This window comes from Dendrobates tinctorius, unplaced genomic scaffold (assembly GCF_039654945.1).
Source record: "Dendrobates tinctorius isolate UK_male_01 unplaced genomic scaffold, ASM3965494v1 ptg000107l, whole genome shotgun sequence".
In the NCBI taxonomy this organism is placed as follows: domain Eukaryota; kingdom Metazoa; phylum Chordata; class Amphibia; order Anura; family Dendrobatidae; genus Dendrobates; species Dendrobates tinctorius.
Genome location: NW_027361775.1, coordinates 38,535,329 through 38,554,571, shown reverse-complemented (window position 1 = coordinate 38,554,571; position 19,243 = coordinate 38,535,329). Strand labels below are relative to the sequence as shown.

At 44.2% G+C, this 19,243-nt stretch overlaps 1 protein-coding gene across 1 annotated transcript in view; it reads right to left on the bottom strand.

The window, feature by feature from the left end:
• Window positions 1-19,243, bottom strand: part of PDCD1 (programmed cell death 1) — a 148,075-nt gene that overhangs the window by 11,568 nt on the left and 117,264 nt on the right. The window contains exon 4 of the mRNA XM_073589375.1: window positions 3,915-3,949. Within this exon, the coding sequence (XP_073445476.1) occupies window positions 3,915-3,949 (35 nt within the window). The remainder of the gene's footprint in view (window positions 1-3,914; window positions 3,950-19,243) is intronic.

The following is a 19,243-nucleotide window of genomic DNA, read 5'->3' as shown; positions in this document are numbered from 1 at the left end:
CTCCAGGTACCCAGCCTGATCAGGAGGGTGAAGGCGGGCCTCAGCGAGAAAACTGCTCCAGTTCTTGGACCGAACCGTCTCTATCACAAATTGAAGTTGGTGATCGGCATCCAGCGCTTGCTTAATTTCCTGTATGGTCATAGCTTTCGGTACCGAATGGGCGACGACAAAGTTGACATGCTCCTCCGCCAGAATTGTCGCGGGGATGTCGTCTGTGGTGGGCTGTGGTGCTGGGTGTCTCGAGAAATAGTCTGCGGGATTTCCAGCTCCCGCCTCGTATCTCAACTGGAGATGATAGTTCTGTAAGCGGAGCAACCAGCGTTCAAGACGCGGGGGAGGCTTTGACGAGGGCTTATTGAAAATTGGAACGAGTGGCTTGTGGTCAGTTATCACTGTGAATTGATGTCCAAAAAGGTATAAATGGAAATGAAGGCACCCCCACACAACTGCCAGGGCTTCTCTCTCAGTTTGTGAATATCGCTGCTCTGTATCCGTTAGTGTCTTGCTGGCATATGAGATTGTGGATATGTCGCCTGCGCTAGACACTTGTGTGAGAATTGCCCCTAGGCCTACTGGACTAGCATCCACCAGTAGCTGTGTGGGTTTTGACGGGTCAAAATAGGCCATGACAGTGTCGCTGGTTAGGTTGGTTTTCAATGCGTCAAAAGCTGCTTGCTGCTCAGTACCCCATGTCCACGGAGAGTCTTTCTTTGTGAGCTTTCGCAGAGGTTCAGAAACAGTGGCTAGGTCAGGTATAAATCGCCCACAGTATGTGACCAGTCCTAGGAAGCTGCGAACATCTGACACATTTTGCGGTGGGCTAGCCGATTTTATGGCAGCCACTTTCTGTGGGTCAGCTGAAACTCCTTGTTCAGAAAAGATGTATCCAAAAAAAGTTAATGATTTTTGGTTAAATTTACATTTTGACGGATTGACAGTGAGATTGCAGGCTTGGAGTCTTTGAAACACTTGTTCTAGGCGATTGTCATGTTCCTCTTGGGTTGTGCCATAAATGAGAATATCATCACTGACGTTGAGGACTCCTGCAATGCCAGACAGAACCTGGCTGACGATATTCTGAAAAATTTCTGCGGCCGATGAGATGCCAAAGTTCAATCTCTTAAATCTGCGCAGGCCCACATGCGTGCTAAAAGTTGTAATGTACCTGGAGTCTGGATGCAATTCAAGTTGATGATAGCCCGAGTTTAGGTCAATTTTTGAAAATACCTTCGCACCATTCAGGTCTGCGAGAATGTCATCAATAGTGGGCGTGATGTGCCTTTCTCTTTGGATCGCCCGATTGGCATGGCGCATATCCACACATAGTCGGATTTTACCTGGCTGCTTCGGTTTAGGTGCAACAACGATTGGTGAAACCCAGGGGGTCGGGCCTTCAACGCGTTTGACGACATCGGACGCCTCCAGGTCTTGCAGTTCTTGCTCCACAAGCTTGCGGACATGGAATGGAATGCGCCTGTGGGGCTGAATAGAGGGCTGTACTGACGGATCTATATGCAATTTTATTTGAACATCCTTTAGCTTACCTAGGCCTTTAAAGAGATTTGGGTACTTCTGCATAATGTGGTGGGCCGAAGGACCTGTAATGCTGTTGACAAGGTTCACAAGGCCCAGAGATATTGCACTGGTACAGCTGAGAAGTGTGTCCGCAGAGCATTCTACCACATAAAAGGTGTCAGTGATGGACTTTCCTTCAGCTGCAACTTCTGACTGAAATTTTCCGCACAGGGGCAGTGCAGCTGCTGAGCCATAAGGAAAAATCTTTAAATTAGTACTTTGTAGAGTAGGTTTGTTTAGGAGCTGGTTGTAGACAGTATGACTGATGACGTTGACTGATGCCCCCGTGTCTACCAGGGCTTCTATTGGATTGCCATTCACTAGGATTACTCGTTTTGGATTAGTAACTGCGTGCACAGTATTAGATCCCTCTTCCGTCACGGAGAATAAATAGGTGCTGTGGGACTCGTCATTAATCTGCAGTGTTTGGATCTTTGGTGGCCTAGGTTGTGCGGTGGTATGAGGAGATTGTGGCTTGGATCTACACACCTTTGCAAAATGATTTTGCTTTCCGCAATTATGACAAGTTCCTCCCTTTGCTGGGCAGACATTCTGGTGAGGATACGATCCACCACAGTTGTAACATGTGGCTGCCTGCGTGCGAGGCACATTTGGTTTCTGTGTAAGCTTTGCTATAGAAGATGTCGCGTCTGGCTCATGCTCGATGTTCTCTATCAGTTTAGCTTGTTTGTCTGCAGCATCATTTATACGCGCTGTATCTAGCAACTTCGCTAACGTCATGGTGGGGTCTCTGAGTGCTTGTCTCCTTAACTTGGAGGAAATACATCCTTGTACGATCTGCATTTGGATTTCTTTGTCTACTTCCGCAAATTCACAGTGCGCTGCAAGGTGTCGTAGCCGGACATGATACTCAGCCATGCTTTCTGTTGGCGACTGCTTTGACTGCCTGAACTTAAAAATTTCAAATGCCGGATTTCTGTGAGGGGAGAAGTGCTTGCTTAACGCAGCTTTGCTGAGCTCATAATCCTTGTCCTCCCCTGTATTCGGCAGAGTAGTGAGTATATCATAAACCTGCTCCCCTGCGTAGTGTAACAGCATGGCTTTTTTCCGGGTATCATCAGAGACATTCATGGCTTGCAGAAATATCTCGAATCGCTTTAGCCATTTATCCCAAGAAACTGCCAGGTTTGCTTGGGACTGATGCACATCAAAAGCAGGAAATGCGGGTAGACAAGCCATAGTGAGTGCTGATAGCCTTGTAGACTGTTCGTGGGACTGAAATACCTGTGGCTGATGAATGAACGCTTCCTCGTCGCCAGTTGTAGTGTCGTGATGTCGGCGATAAAGAATTCAGAGACGTACGCTGATGTGCTGGTGCTTGGCTGCCAGGCCGTGCTTTTTTTTTATTCCTTACTTCCTCCTTCCTCTCTACGTCCCTCCCCCGACTCATCCTCTCCCCTACATCACTGTTACTAGGCAAAGAATGCAAACAAGGGCAACAGCCCACAAACAACAGGAGATGTGACAACATCACACAGGCCAAAACTGAACGCGGACAAATCCTGTTGTAAATCTTTTGTGATAGTCAGAACGGAAGGTGTACTCTTCAAACTTTTATAGATAACAACTACAGAAATGCCTGTCACAAATAAGAATTTGATGAAGAAGAAGAATTGGAAAAAGATGAAGAAGTAGAATATGAAGAAGAATAATAGTTGAATAAGAAGAATATGAAGAATGTAAAAAAAATGTAAAAAAAAGAATAATAGGAAGAAAGTGAAGAAGAAGATGAATACGGTGAAGAAGAAGTTGATGAAAAAGATGCTGCTGCTGAGGATCATAAAGGAGAAAGTGTGGGAGAAGTAAAAAAGAAGGTGAAGAGCATGGAAGTAGTGAAACATACATATCTGACAAAATATAAAAAAGGTTAACATAGTCAATATCTTTGTAACTCCAAACTTCTTAAAAAAAAATAATTCCTGCTATTACATTTGATTGGGCTAAACCTCTGTGCCTTTAATGTCTCCTCCACCTCCCCAAATACATTCTACATTATTCTTAGTTGTTTTCCTTCATGTAGAATTAACCTACAAGGAAAGAAAGGGTTTATTTTAATTCCGATATTTCTGTCACATTGACTTGCATTGGTTTCCGGTATCGGAATCGGCGATATCCGATACTTTTTGGGTATCGGTCCGATCCGATATTTCACGATATCGGATGGTATCACTCAGCACTAATCCTTATTGAATATGTGCAGGTATTTCAAATTGTTAGCAGTTATTAATGACAAAATGGTCCTTTTTGCAGGGTTTCAAGAGAAAATATATATTTCCATATTTTTCTAAAGAGATAAGATATTATATAATAATACTCACCAGGTCCTGTTGCTGAGGCTGTGGAATTCTGTTTCCTAAAATGTAAGAAGAAAAAAAAAAAAAATTAATTTTTTCATATACACAGAAGCTAAAGGCATTACTATAATATCATATTAATCAATATATACAGTATGTTGGCAGCGGATTACTCACGATACTCTCCAAGCGTGTAACAACACAGCTTCTTTATTAAGGAACATACAGGAACAATATATAACACGCCTCCTGACGAAGAAGCGAAACGCGCGTTGGGGCGAGTGGGAAGCCAGCGCCATTACTTATATCTTGTAAGTGTCCTTACCATATTGGTAGTATGTTTATGTATCTGTTTTACACATATTGCTCATAGTTGGACTCTTTTGATAAGTGATCACTGAGTGGTTGTGTGTATACCCACTGTGGAAAGTACTGTGAGTTCAGTAACGTCTGTGCTGTTCTCTTTTGGCTATTCAGCTATATGCAGCAAAACACATGCCACTCTCTGATTAATATGTGTAATTGTTCAATATTTGTAGTTATATATGGTTAAACGGGCAATATAAATATTCAGCTATATGTAGCAAAGTACATGCCACTCTCTGATCAACATGTGTAATTGTTTAATATTTGTACTTATATTTGGTTAAATGGGCACTAGTGCAATATGGCTCCTGCTTTGGATAGCAGTCACCCTTGTGTGTAATTTTTATCCTTGTATTTTTGTATTCAATAAAAGTGTTTATTTTTGGGCAATTTATACTTATTCTTGTTGTTTATGGATTCTAATTTGAGTTTTTGCCGTTATTATTCATTGGGTTTTTGTTGTTTAACAATATATAATATGTAGGGATGAGCGAGTACAGAAGTATTCATACTCGCTATACTCGTACCGAGTATACCTTAATACTCGGGTATTCGGTACGAATAGCGAGTCCAATGATAGTCAATGGAAAATGCAAGTAATTGTCTGCTGGAGCCTACAAAGCTGTCTGGGGGCTGAGGTAAAGGCTAAAAAATGTGTAAATGTTAAAAAAAATGTATGCTGTAAACAATGGGGGCACATGGTCAGGGGCTGCATGATTGTTTTTACACCACTGCTTCACTACAATTTACAAATACTATTTGAAGTCCTGTGGTTTTTTGCCAGAAGAGCGGGACTCGTACGCCACTTACGCAGTGCCAGTGATATATCAGAAGTGCCGTAAGAGCGAGTGATGATGGAGGCGATCTTCTGACAGCTAAGTGTGTAAGTGGTGTAAGGGGAGCAATCTGCCCTAGGGGCTGTGTTATGGTTAATGCAGGAAGAAGCCACCCATCATCATCAGCATCACAAGGGATTCACAATTATAAAGCTTGGACTACTGTCCTTGTTGTGCCACTGCCCAATGTGTAGGCAAATATATAGTGTCTTCAAAGCATTAGCCCTAGGGGCTGTATCATGGTTGTTGAAGGAAACAAGGCAGGTTTGAAGGGCCAAACAATTATGATAAAGCCAGGACTACTAGCATAGAGGTGGCAGTGCCCAGTGTCCAGGCATAGCTATAATGTCTCCAAAAATTAGCCCAAGGGGCTGTATCATAGTTGATGAAGGAAGCAAGACAGGTCTGAAGGGTCAAACAATTATGATGAAGCTAGGACTACTAGCATAGAGGTGGCAGTGCCCAGTGTCCAGGCATAGCCATAGTGTCTCCAAAAATTAGCCCAAGGGGCTGTATCATAGTTGATGAAGGAAGCAAGACAGGTCTGAAGGGCCAAACAATTATGATAAAGCCAGGACTACTAGCATAGAGGTGGCCGTGCCCAGTGTCCAGGCATAGCAATAGTGTCTCCAAAAATTAACCCAAGGGGCTGTATCATAGTTGATGAAGGAAGCAAGACAGGTCTGAAGGGCCAAACAATTATGATAAAGCCAGGACTACTAGCATAGAGGTGGCCGTGGCCAGTGTCCAGGCATAGCCAGTGTCTCCAAAAATTAGCCAAAGGGGCATGATACCATGGTTGATGAAGGAAGAGGGGTCTCACTTTAATCACAGTGCCTCCGATGGGAAATATTAATTAACGCAACATTGTTTTTAGCTTATTGACCATGAGGTGCGTGTGTCAGAAGCAGGTTTTGAAAACGTGTAAGAAGAAGAAAAGGGGCTTGTATGGGAAGGGATGGATGTGATCACCAACTTAAAAAAAAAACGTGTTGGGTGACTTTAGGTTGGGATACTGTCATCTGGAGGGCTTAAATACTGTTGCAAAATCTAGTCCTTGTTAAATTTTTCAGAGTCAGCCTGTCTGCATTTTCTGTTGACAACCGTATGCATGTATCTGTGATGACTGCCCCAGCGGCACTGAAAAAACGCTCTGACATCACACTAGCAGCAGGGCAGGCCAGCACCTCCAAGGCATAGAAGGAGAGGTCGGGCCAACTATGCAGCTTGGATATCCAGTAATTAAACGGTACAGAAGCGTCAGGAAGGAAGCAGGTATGGTCACTTAAATAGTCGATGACCATCTTGTTCAACTTCTCCCTCCTTGACATTGCTACTGTTCCAGCTAGTCCTTGGTGATGAGCCAGTTTATTGAAGATGGCCCAGTTTGTGGACATTTTACCACCACCTCTTTTGGACCTGCTTGGCGTATCGCTCCCCATTAATGCATGCTGGTACACAGAGCTGGTATCTCTGCTAGCAGTGGTGTCTGAGGGTGCTGTTGCCATCAAATGATCGACAACGGCCTTCTTGAAGGATTCCATTGTGAAACCCGTTGGTGACTGCAACAGTAGCGAAGGAAATTTGTCCTTGTACCGTGGGTCTAGAAAGGTGGCCAACCAGTATAGGTTGCTATTGAAAATGTGGATTACGCGAGGGTCTTGGCACAGACAGTCAGATACGAAGTGTGCCATGTGTGCCAAGCTGCAAAGAGGCAAATGTTCTGTGACCCCTGAAGGAGGAACAATACCCATCCTCTCCTCACACTGACTCTCCTCCTCCACCTCCTCCTCTTCAGCCCACCCATGCTGGACAGACATGAAGCTGGGGTTGGGATTCCCCTCTGTAGCATGAGGTTTCCCCCCGGTACTACTGAAAAAGAAGTCCTCTCCCTCCTCATTTTCCTCATCATCTTCATCCCCCAATGTTACCTGATGATATTGACTGGGCTCGGTAGGATCACCCTTTGTGAAATCTTGCTCAATACCCAGCTGCTGGGCACGCAAAGATTCCATTTTTTGATTCTGCAGCGATTTTTTTCAGCAGACATAGCATAGGGATGGTTACGCTGATAATAGCCTGATTACCGCTCACTAGCTTGGTGCAGTACTCAAAGTTATCAAGCACCTCACAAATATCAGCGATCCTCACCCACTCGACAGTTATGTGTCTTGGCTGAGTCTCAGTGTGACCGGCATGTTTAAGCTGGTATTCAGAAAGTGCCCTCTGCTGCTCACTTACCCTTGCCAACATATGATATGTTGAGTTCCACCGTGTTGGCAGGTCGCAAATGAGTCTGTGTTTTGGCAAATTAAATTGCTTTTGAAGCGCTGCAAGACTGGCAACAGCAGTTGAGGAGTGGCAGAAATGGGTGCAAATATGGCGCACCTTCTCAAGTAGGTACAGCAAGTCAGGGTTTTTATAAATTTCTGCACCACCAGGTTCAGCTCGTGAGCCATGCATGGCACGTGTACCAGATTCCCGAGCTTTAAAGCTGCCACCAGGTTATGCCCATTGTCGCAGACAACCAGACCAGGTTGGAGTTGCAGTGGGGAGAGCCACTGATCGGTCTGTTGTTTTAATCCTTGCCACAGCTCTGCTGCAGTGTGTGGTGTTTCACCTAAGCAGATCAGCTTCACCAGAGCGTTTTTCCGCTTTGCCGATGCACTGCTGCACAGCTCCCAACTTGGGAGTGATGTGGAGGGTAATTCAGCATAGGATGATGAGATGGAGGAGGAATAAGAGGGGAGACTGGACGTATATGATGAGGCGGAAACCCTGATTGAGGTTGGGACCGCTATTCGTGGCGTGGGTAGGATATGTGTTGACTGTCCAGTATGAGACTTTATCCCACCCTCCACCAGATTGAGCCAGTGTGCCGTGACAGAGATGTATCGTCCCTGGCCACAAGTACTTGTCCACGTGTCTGTTGTAAGATGGACCTTCCCGGTTACGGCGTTGGTGAGAGCACGCTTTAGATTGTTTAGGACGTGCTGGTGTAACGCGGGGATGGCACAACTGGAAAAATAGTGCTGGCTGGGAACCGAGTATCGTGGGGCAGCCACAGCCAAAAGATCACGGAAAGACTGTCCCCACAAGCCTAAACGGCAACATCTCCATGGCTAGCAACTTGGCAATGTGCACGTTCAGTATTTGTGCTTCTGGGTGTGTGGCTTGGTATTTCCGCGTCCTTTCATACATCTGCAGCGCTGGGGTCCTGGGTTCGAATCCCACCAAGGACAACATCTGCAAGGAGTTTGTATGTTCTCCCCGTGTTTGCGTGGGTTTCCTCTGGGTGCTCCGGTTTCCTCCCACACTCTAAAGACATACTGATAGGGAATTTAGATTGTGAGCCTCATCTGGGACAGTGATGATAATGTGTGCAAACTGTAAAGCGCTGCGGATTATGTTAGCGCTATATAAAAATAAAGATTATTATTATTATTATTATTATTATCTGGGGCACGGACAATTGGATGCTTTCCTGGGACAAACAAGTGGATGAGTTTGTTGTGGCCTGTGTCTGTGCAACCGCAGCTTGTGAACAAGAGGTATGATGATCACCTGCTTCCTGCCCAGCAGATTGGTAAGGACATATCACAGGCAACATGGCAGTGGTTCGACCCACAGTCCCAGACACTGATTTGGTACTCTGTAGTTCAGCCCACAGACTAGGGTGCTTGGCTGCCATGTGTTTCCGCATACTGGTGGTGCTTTGGTTGCCATTGCCCTGGCCTCTGCTCAGCTTCCTATGGCAGATGCTACAGATGACAACATTTGGTTCAGAAGGACTATCGGAAAAAAATTTCCAGACAGCGGCTGAACGCACCCTTGCCTTGACTTGGGGCACAGAGGGATTGCTCTTGGCAACAGATGACACAGTTCACACTCTGCTCAAACCAGTAGCCCTTGGTGCCTTTGTTGGTGCTACATATTCACCTTCATCCTCTGTGCTTCTGTGCAGGCTATGCGTGCCAACGGCCCAGGTCGGATCGGTGGTCTCATCATCGACCACCTCGTCGTCCATGTCATCCTTCTTCCGTGTTGATATTGGTGACTGGCCAGATGGCAACTGTGTGTCATCAACATCAGCCTCCACCTCTTCACCCGGTATATCACGTGGATGAAAGTGGCTTTCTTCTGGACGTGGGGTTTCAAATATGTGGCCATCTTCAACAGACGATACCCCCTCACATTCCTCTTCAATGTCGCGCAGTGAGAGGCCAGAGGCAATGCAAGGAAATGGAGCAAACAGATCCTTGGAGTGACCAAGGCTGGCGTCAAATGTTTCCTGTGACTCCTGACCGGGTGATGAACTAGGAATAGGCTGAGAATTGGATGACCCAGCGTTATCTGTATGGACAGTAGACTCTTTTGTCATGGACGATTGGGTGCTGCTAGAACATTTTGTTGAGACATTATCAGCCATCCAAGACAGTATCAGCTCTTGTTCTTCTGGCTTCCAGGCCCGTTTATGTTCCAGACTGGGAAATTTCGCCAGGAACCTAGATGCATCAACCTTATTCTGTCTCCCAGACTCTGTGCCTTGTTGGGCACCAACAACCCCACGTCCACGTCCCTGTCCCTTCACAACAACCTTTTTAGGAATTTTGGATTTTTCTGCCATAGTTGCAGATGTTCAGATGCATGCAGATATTGGGGAACAAGGAGCAGTTAGTGCTTTGTGGAAGGTAGCACTACAGCCTAGTACTGCTTTGTGTTTTACAAACAGCACCGCAGCAGCAGCAAAAAAAATTGCCCTGAGGTTTAAGGCAAGAATACACACCCCAAACACCACACAAGACAGTGGTGCTGGCTGCGTGTCAGTTGTGCAGTACCATGCGTGAGTACTATTCGATGTGATTATGTGAACACAGCACCGCACAGCACAAAAAAACTGCCCAGAGGTTTAAGGCAAGAATACACACCCCAGACACCACACAAGACAGTGGTGCTGGCTGCATGTCAGTTGTGCAGTACCATGCGTGCGTACTATTCGCTGTGATTATGTGAACACAGCACCGCAACAGCACAAAAAAACTGCCCTGAGGTTTAAGGCAAGAATATGCAGCCCAGACACCACACAAGACAGCAGTGCTGGCTGCTTGTCAGTTGTGCAGTACCGTGCGTACTATTCGCTGTGATCACAGCACCGCAACAGCACAAAAGACATGCCCTGCAGGGGTAAATGTAACCTCAAAAAAAGCTGGGAAAACGGTCAATATTAATTCCATGACCTTATACTTTCAGCTCTAAAAAGAGATTTTGGGGTTCGCAGAAAATTTCTGGATGATTTGAACCAAAAAACACAACTCTCCCTAGCAGCTGCTCACACTCTCCCTACACTAGCTGTATTCTGCATGCAATGTGCAGGAAATGGCGGCGGCAGGGCTTAGTGCCAGGCTATGATGACTCATAGGATGCTGGGCGGCCAGCCAATCATGGTAATGCCGCCCACAACCAAGAAGGGTGCGGCATTACTGTGATTGGCAACTGCCGGGCGGGAGAACCGAATAGCGAGGCGAGTAGTGAAATACTCGCAATGTTTCGAGTACCACGAGTACTGTATTACTCGCCGAGTACCAAGTACCCACGAATATGCTCGCTCATCCCTAATAATAAGCTTAATAGATCAGGAATAAATCATTTGTGTGTCTCTATCTGTGCAGCATCTACAGCAGGTTGCTTCTCTCATACACAGACACAGGAAAAACTGAAAATGCTCTCCATGTGTGAGCCTCTGGGAGTTTTTTTTTCTAAACTTTATAAACAGCATACAAATCTAGCAACTAAACACTCATAGACAGGAATGGAGTTGTTGCACCAAACATATTACATCACCCCCACTCAACAACTACTTATCCTGTTAGTCCGATTGCGGTTCTGAAGTCCACAAACTTGGCTCTTGATTATGGCTTTGTCATACCATCAGCTATCATCTTGTCAGACTGGCAATAAACAAACTCGAGTACACCACGTTCCACTAAGTCACGTAAGTGGTGATGTTTTACATCAATGTGCTTAGTCCTTGCACTAACCTTCTCACTGCTGGCAAGTTTAATGCATCCTTGGTTGTCCTCATAGATAACTATTGGTTGAGCTAATGGCTTGCCAAAATCTTCCAAAAGTTGTTTCAACCAAATTACTTCTTAACTTGCATAAGCAGCAGACATATATTCTGCTTCTGTAGAAGATAATGCAACTCACTCTTGTTTTCTGCTGGACCAAGAAATTGAATTTTCTCTGAACTTGAAGAAGTAACCACTTGTTGATTTCCGATCACTTGAATCTCCAGCCCAATCCGCATCCACATAAACTCTGAGAGTGAGATCTCCTGATGCAGATATCTTTAGATTTAGCCTTTGAGTTTCTTCAAGATATTTAAGAATTCTCTTAATTGGCGTGTCTTGCTTCCACGTCGGCAGAGAATTCCAACTGTGGCTGTGGTTTAGTATTGTAGAAATTTTAGAACTTTGGTTGAGAATATAACTCTCATCTTCCTCTCTCTGGATTTGGATTCCCAAATAATATGTCACATTTCCAAGGTCCTTAGTCTCAAAGTGCTGGTTGAGAATTTCACATAGCTTTGCAATTTCTCTTTCATTGTCGTAGCTCAGGAAGCTCCCATGTCTGGAGTTGGTGAAGGGACTCCATCTCTTCATTAGCAGCATTTATCCACTTCTGTTTCTCGTGGACAGGCAGTTTTTGCATCTCTTGCCATGACTGTGGCTCTGGTTCAGGAAGTGTTCTGACCATATAACCATATAAGAAAGGCGTCTAGCTGGGATACCTTTGTTTGGCCTTTCTGATCTCCTGACTGGAGGTTGACTTGGTTCTTTTGTTACTTCCTTGGTGGCTTCAGAGCTTATCCACACTTCATTTTTTTCCTTTTCAGTGAAAGCGTTTGGTGACTGAGATTCTTGTTCTTGCTTCTTAGGTTGAATAAGTGGTGTAACTTCATGGAGTTTGAGCGATACAGAGTTTATCAATCACTACATCTCTGCTGATTGTTACTGTGTTGGTCTCGGGGTGCAGGATTCTGCATCCCTTTTGAGTTTTGCAATAGCCCTCCAGGACTCCTTGGTTTGCATGTGATTCCCACTTCGAGCGTTTTTCTTTGGGAACATACAGTGGGGAAAAAAAGTATTTAGTCAGTCAGCAATAGTGCAAGTTCCACCACTTAAAAAGATGAGAGGCGTCTGTAATTTACATCATAGGTAGACCTCAACTATGGGAGATAAACTGAGAAAAAAAAATCCAGAAAATCACATTGTCTGGTTTTTTTTTTCATTTTATTTGCATATTATGGTGGAAAATAAGTATTTGGTCAGAAACAAAATTTCATCTCAATACTTTGTGATATATCCTTTGTTGGCAATGACAGAGGTCAAACGTTTTCTGTAAGTCTTCACAAGGTTGCCACACACTGTTGTTGGTATGTTGGCCCATTCCTCCATGCAGATCTCCTCTAGAGCAGTGATGTTTTTAGCTTTTCGCTTGGCAACACGGACTTTCAACTCCCTCCAAAGGTTTTCTATAGGGTTGAGATCTGGAGACTGGCTAGGCCACTCCAGGACCTTGAAATGCTTCTTACGAAGCCACTCCTTCGTTGCCCTGGCGGTGTGCTTTGGATCATTGTCATGTTGAAAGACCCAGCCACGTTTCATCTTCAATGCCCTTGCTGATGGAAGGAGGTTTGCACTCAAAATCTCACAATACATGGCCCCATTCATTCTTTCATGTACCCGGATCAGTCGTCCTGGCCCCTTTGCAGAGAAACAGCCCCAAAGCATGATGTTTCCACCACCATGCTTTACAGTAGGTATGGTGTTTGATGGATGCAACTCAGTATTCTTTTTCCTCCAAACACGACAAGTTGTGTTTCTACCAAACAGTTCCAGTTTGGTTTCATCAGACCATAGGACATTCTCCCAAAACTCCTCTGGATCATCCAAATGCTCTCTAGCAAACTTCAGACGGGCCCGGACATGTACAGGCTTAAACAGTGGGACACGTCTGGCACTGCAGGATCTGAGTCCATGGTGGCGTAGTGTGTTACTTATGGTAGGCCTTGTTACATTGGTCCCAGCTCTCTGCAGTTCATTCACTAGGTCCCCCCGCGTGGCTCTGGGATTTTTGCTCACCGTTCTTGTGATCATTCTGACCCCACGGGGTGGGATTTTGCGTGGAGCACCAGATCGAGGGAGATTATCAGTGGTCTTGTATGTCTTCCATTTTCTAATTATTGCTCCCACAGTTGATTTCTTCACTCCAAGCTGGTTGGCTATTGCAGATTCAGTCTTCCCAGCCTGGTGCAGGGCTACAATTTTGTTTCTGGTGTCCTTTGACAGCTCTTTGGTCTTCACCATAGTGGAGTGTGGAGTCAGACTGTTTGAGGGTGTGCACAGGTGTCTTTTTATACTGATAACAAGTTTAAACAGGTGCCATTACTACAGGTAATGAGTGGAGGAAAGAGGAGACTCTTAAAGAAGAGGGTTACAGGTCTGTGAGAGCCAGAAATCTTGATTGCTTGTTTCTGACCAAATACTTATTTTCCACCATAATATGCAAATAAAATGAAAAAAAAACAGACAAAGTGATTTTCTGGATTTTTTTTTCTCAGTTTGTCTCCCATAGTTGAGGTCTACCTATGATGTAAATTACAGACGCCTCTCATCTTTTTAAGTGGTGGAACTTGCACTATTGCTGACTGACTAAATACTTTTTTTCCCCACTGTACATAAACATTTTGCTTCCAAATATCCTGTGGTGCTTCAGGTTAGGCTTCTCGCAGTTCCATAACTTATATGGAGTTTTATTTGTGGCTTTACCTGGCACTCTGTTTTGAAGACAGCAAGAAGTGGAAAAGAGCTAGGAAGAACAAAAGTGCAATAGGGTCTTATGACACACAAGTGTCAGGTAAGGGGAGATACACTCACCTTGCTGAGTTGCTAAATGGCAACACAGAAATAGCATGCATCAGCTGCTGCACAGATATCAGTCAGGAAGACCACACTTAGGTGAAAGGAAAAAACGGAGGAAGGTATCAACTAATGTGCTGCTGAGACGGAATATCCTTAAAAGCAAAACAGGGTCATTTGGATGTTTTGGGTTGTCATTATGATTTAAAAAGAGAAAACAGTAATTTGACAATGCATGGCTTCACCCAACCACTAACCATGAGTGGAGAAAAGGTTTTGGTGTTATCATTCATATTCTCTAAAAAAAAAAGGCAAAGAAAGCAAAAAATTCTGCCGGAGTATGTAAACTTTTGAGCACAACTGTATGTCAGAAATTTCTGATGTAGACATACCAAGCTTTGCCAAGATTATTTCAGCAAATTTGGGACAGTAGTGGGAAATTTGAGGCTTAGGTATATGTGGATGTTTTATTTTTTTTGTTCTTTGGTTATCTGAAAAAACACCCAGTTTTGTTGATTCCAGAGGAGTTGTCACTCCTTTTTCATTTATGAAATAAATATACAGGTTAGCACTCAGAGGTCGGTCCCCATGCATCAATTTCGGGCCACCAAGCTGTCTACCGCTTTAGAAGACAGCTGTCGGCACTCTACCTTAACCCTTTCATATACATGTACGGCACAAGTTGGAAATGGGTGTAGGAAGCAGGCTCACAGGGTGAGCCCCCCCATACCCGGAAAATCATGGCTGAGTGTTACAGCCAGGCCATGCCTCTAACAATTGAGCTCTGCCTGCGTTTGTTAACCCGCTAAATGTCTCTGTCAAACTCTGACAGCGGCATTTAATACACGCCGGCATGGGGCGGGTTATTCCATGCGCCTATTGGCATGCCGGTGATGGGACCGCTGGTCGCCAATGGCTTGAAGACTTCCGTGCTTGTCATTACAGAATGCAATTGCAACCCTGCCTATGGCTAATTTTCAAACTCTGTGGCACCACTGTATATAGCTCAAGCAATCAGATGATCGTAGCTTCAAGTCACCTAAGGGGTGAACAGATACAGTGAAAAGTTAAAAAAAAGAAAAAGAAAAAACATAATTATTCAAATCACTCCCTCTTTTCCAACTTGGCTACGGCATTAACGTGTATGGCGGTCAATCTGCGCAAGCTTATTGGATGGCCAACGTCCGCAAAACAAGGGTGCCCAAGCATAGATCTGTGGTGAGCACATATTTTATACTAAGATCTATTAATTAACATATAAATATCAAGGTGGGCCCGCATCTTTATCCAATTTTTAATTTCAGTATGTGACTGGAACACGATATATCGTGATTCAGATATTACATACAGGATAATATATGACTGGTATATATTATACTATGACTACTGAACATCATCTATTATACCAGTATCATAATCCTGCATATAACTTCTGATGTTTGGGCACATAGCACAAACAGTATACAGATGTGATATATTATATACTGTGACACAGACATCAGATGTCATATAAAGGATAACATGTTTTGGTATAATATCTTATGTCTGTGGTCATAGTATATAATATACCAGTTATATATTATCCTATACATGACATCTGATGGGTATAAACAACACATACCACATGCATCATACAGGATAATATGATATACAGTGAGTACAGACATCAGGTGACATACACTGGTCAAATATTTTCCTGTATGTAGCATACTTTGTACATAGACCTCAGATTTAAAGGGGTATTCCCATCTCCAAGATCCTATCCCATCATTGTAGTAGGTATAATAATAATAATATAAGCAAATCCCTCCAATTAGACATGTAGTATAGTTTCTGTTTCGTTATGTCTCTTTCCTCATGTGCAGGCGTTGTATGACCTTAGGTATCCATGGTTACGACCACTAGCAACTAGCTGTCACCATATCAGTGGCCGTAATCATGGCTAGCTAAGGTCCTGCAACGCCTGCACAGGTGGAGGAGGCTGATGGAGGGGTGTGATCACATGCTCCTCCACCAGAGGCCATTTTGTGGACAGCAGTGCTGTTAATACAGCTTTCCCCACAGACTACACAAGTGCCTGGATACATTAGTAAGCTCCACAGAGTTATGTCCTCAACACATATGTTAATCTAATGATAGTGGCTAACACTTTTAGCAAGAACATTTTGGATGTCTGGAGTCACCACTAGTAGAAGCCTAAGGCTGGAGTCACACTAACCTGCGCAAAATACGCTCCGTATTTTACATGCGTAATACGGATCAATGACCACTAAATAGTGGTCCGTAGGTCATCCGTAAGCAAGGTGAGGTCGCGTATTTTGCGCATGTGTGTCTCCGTATGCAATCCGTATGCAATCCGTATGGCGAGATTTTCTTGCAGCCTTGCAAAATGGACATTTAACAGTTTTGAGGCCTGCTAACAATTTAAATCATTAGCCTGCACCCTATTTAGACACTCAGAAACAGGTGGCTGCCTACATTCTGTACATTTCTCACCTTGCTTTCACGAGGTGTGTTGGAGTTCTTTGTGCAGCATGTCAGAGGGTCTGACATTCAATACAACCGAGCAGGTTCTCTTTACCTGGCTTTTGTCACGGCGCTTTGGCCAACCATATCCTGTGATAGTGGATCCGCGGAGGAGGAGACGCATGTGGGTACATCCACTTTTGAGGCAACGACTCACAAGAGGGCATTTTCACCGCCTCTATTCGTCTCTGCGGGAGCATCCGGAAAAATTTTACCAGTACTGTCGAATGAGCATTTCCACATTTGATCGCCTCTTGGAGACAGTGCGCCCTGGGATCATATTTCAGGACACTAGGATGCGCCAAGCCATATCTGCAGAGGAGCGACTTCTACTCACAATACGGTATGTCCTCCACAACCACATTCTATATGTTCATAATGTGTGTGTTAATTTATGTTTTTTGGCCTTCTTGGACAATGTTTAATACCCTCATCTTACTCAAAATATGTTTCACCTGACACAGCACAATGTTACATCTAATATGTACTGCATATCACTTAGTCATTGTGCCACCAAATATGTGTGTGTTGTTCTCTCTCATTTCCTACCAAGTTTGGTCGGCATGTAACTGATTTTTTTTTTACTTTAGCCATTCTAACCTGGACTATTTCTGTTGTTCTACAGCTTCCTGTCCACTGGCCTGTCTTATGCCGCCCTCCACCATGAGTTTCTCATTGGAAAGTCCACCATTTCAGGCATAGTGAGGTCTACATGTGCACAAATCTGGACAAGACTCCATCAGGTGGTCCTACCCGAGCCCAGGATGGAAGACTGGTTAAGGATTTCAAGGGACTTTGAGGAGGACTGCCAGTTTCCAAATTGTATTGGGGCCCTGGATGGCAAACATATCAGGGTGCGTAAGCCGCCGAACTCAGGGTCCCAATTCTTCAATTATAAGCAATACTTTTCTGTTGTATTGTTGGCTCTGGTAGACCCTCAATACAAGTTTATAATTGTGGACATTGGGGCCTATGGAAGGACGGGAGACTCTAGAGTCTTCAATACTTCCATAATGGGTCGGCGGCTACGCACCAACCAGTTGGATCTACCACCACCACGCCAGCTACCAGGCTCCCCCGAACAATCAGTCCCTTATGTCCTTGTGGCAGATGAGGCCTTTCAGTTATCACGTAATGTCATGAGGCCATATCCCCGGCGCAACCTTGACCACAGGCGCAGAATTTTTAACTTGCGCCTATCACGTGCTAGGCGACTGGTGGAGTGTTCCTTTGGGATTCTTTGTGCCAAATGGTGGGTACTCCAGTCTGCCATTCAGTTGAGTGAGCAAAATGTGAATGAAGTTGTGAAAGCCTGTGTTGTTCTGCATAACTTCACCAGGATACATGATTGCTCCTCCTCTGATGGTGTTGTGCGTAGGCCGGACAATGTGCGCAGGGTGAGACCACCTATCATCCCTCAACGTAGACCGCTCTCTGGCCTCAAAGTGCGTGATATATTCACTAATTACTTTATCTCACCTGAGGGGGCTACTTCTTGGCAAGAGAATGCTGTGTCTATGTTCTAATTTTTTTGGGTTCAAAGTGTGTCTAAATATATATTACTCAAGCCTTTTTATGATTCTATGAGTGTTTCTTTGCATTGGTTGGTGTCTGTTAGTATGTTGTGAGGGATCGTGAGAAATCACACAGAGACGTTAACTAGAGTAGACAAATTTTTAGTTTTGCCTTTTTGTTTTTTGGGTTTTGATTAAAGGCAAACATAATTTTGCCATAACACAAATTTGGCAATGGCCAAAATGACCCTTTGGGCCTTCGTTAACTTGATGTAACATTAACATAACAGAAAAAAATTGCAACAAACATTATGCAATAACAACATTGCTGCATGCCTACATTAACCTGGATTAGGCAACAAAGGGTGAGCTCCATAACCAAAATAAAGTCAATAAGGTAACACTCACATTTCCTCATAATGTTTTCCAAACATAGAAAGATTCCACCATGACAGGCAAGGCTACCTCACATCTTTCACACAGATATTACCTGTCTGTAGAACAGACAATATTTAAGCATGCTATACTGGAAAGATGAAAATACAAAACTCACTTGTTAAGACATAGAGAGAGCGTGATATTGTGAATGCTGGTCGCCTCAAATTGGTTTACTAGAGAATGCTAATAACAAAGTTGACTACTTAACTAAAGGCAAGCACACCTTTCCTATGCATTAACAAGTGATTAGTGTATTTTCATCCTTTCAGGTAACAGTATAGCGCATTTAAATATTCTCTTTTATACACACATGTAATATCTGTGTGAAAGGCGTGAGGTAGCGTTGCCTGTCATGATGGATTGTTTCATATGTTTGGAAAACATTGTTTACAAATGTGAGTGTTAAATTATGTTCTAAATGTTGGTGAAGGAGAACACCTGTTTTTTTCTCTAGATTAGAAGCACCAGTTACATGTCACTGGACATCTCCAAAGTTTGGATTCATAAATCCTCATATGTAGGGGAAGGGGAACAGGGAGGAACAGCCTGTGGGTGCTGCTGGACATTGTGGCCAACATCGCCCTGTGTGGGGCCATACTGTTGCCCATGATGCTGTTGTTGTCCAGCCTCCTGGGCCTGTTGGTGATACTGCCCAGAGTAATAATGATGATGGTGAGGGGCTTCTTGTTGGCTATGGTAGGCCCGTGGCTCATACCCACCAAGATAGCCAGATCGACCCCAACCAGGTTGGG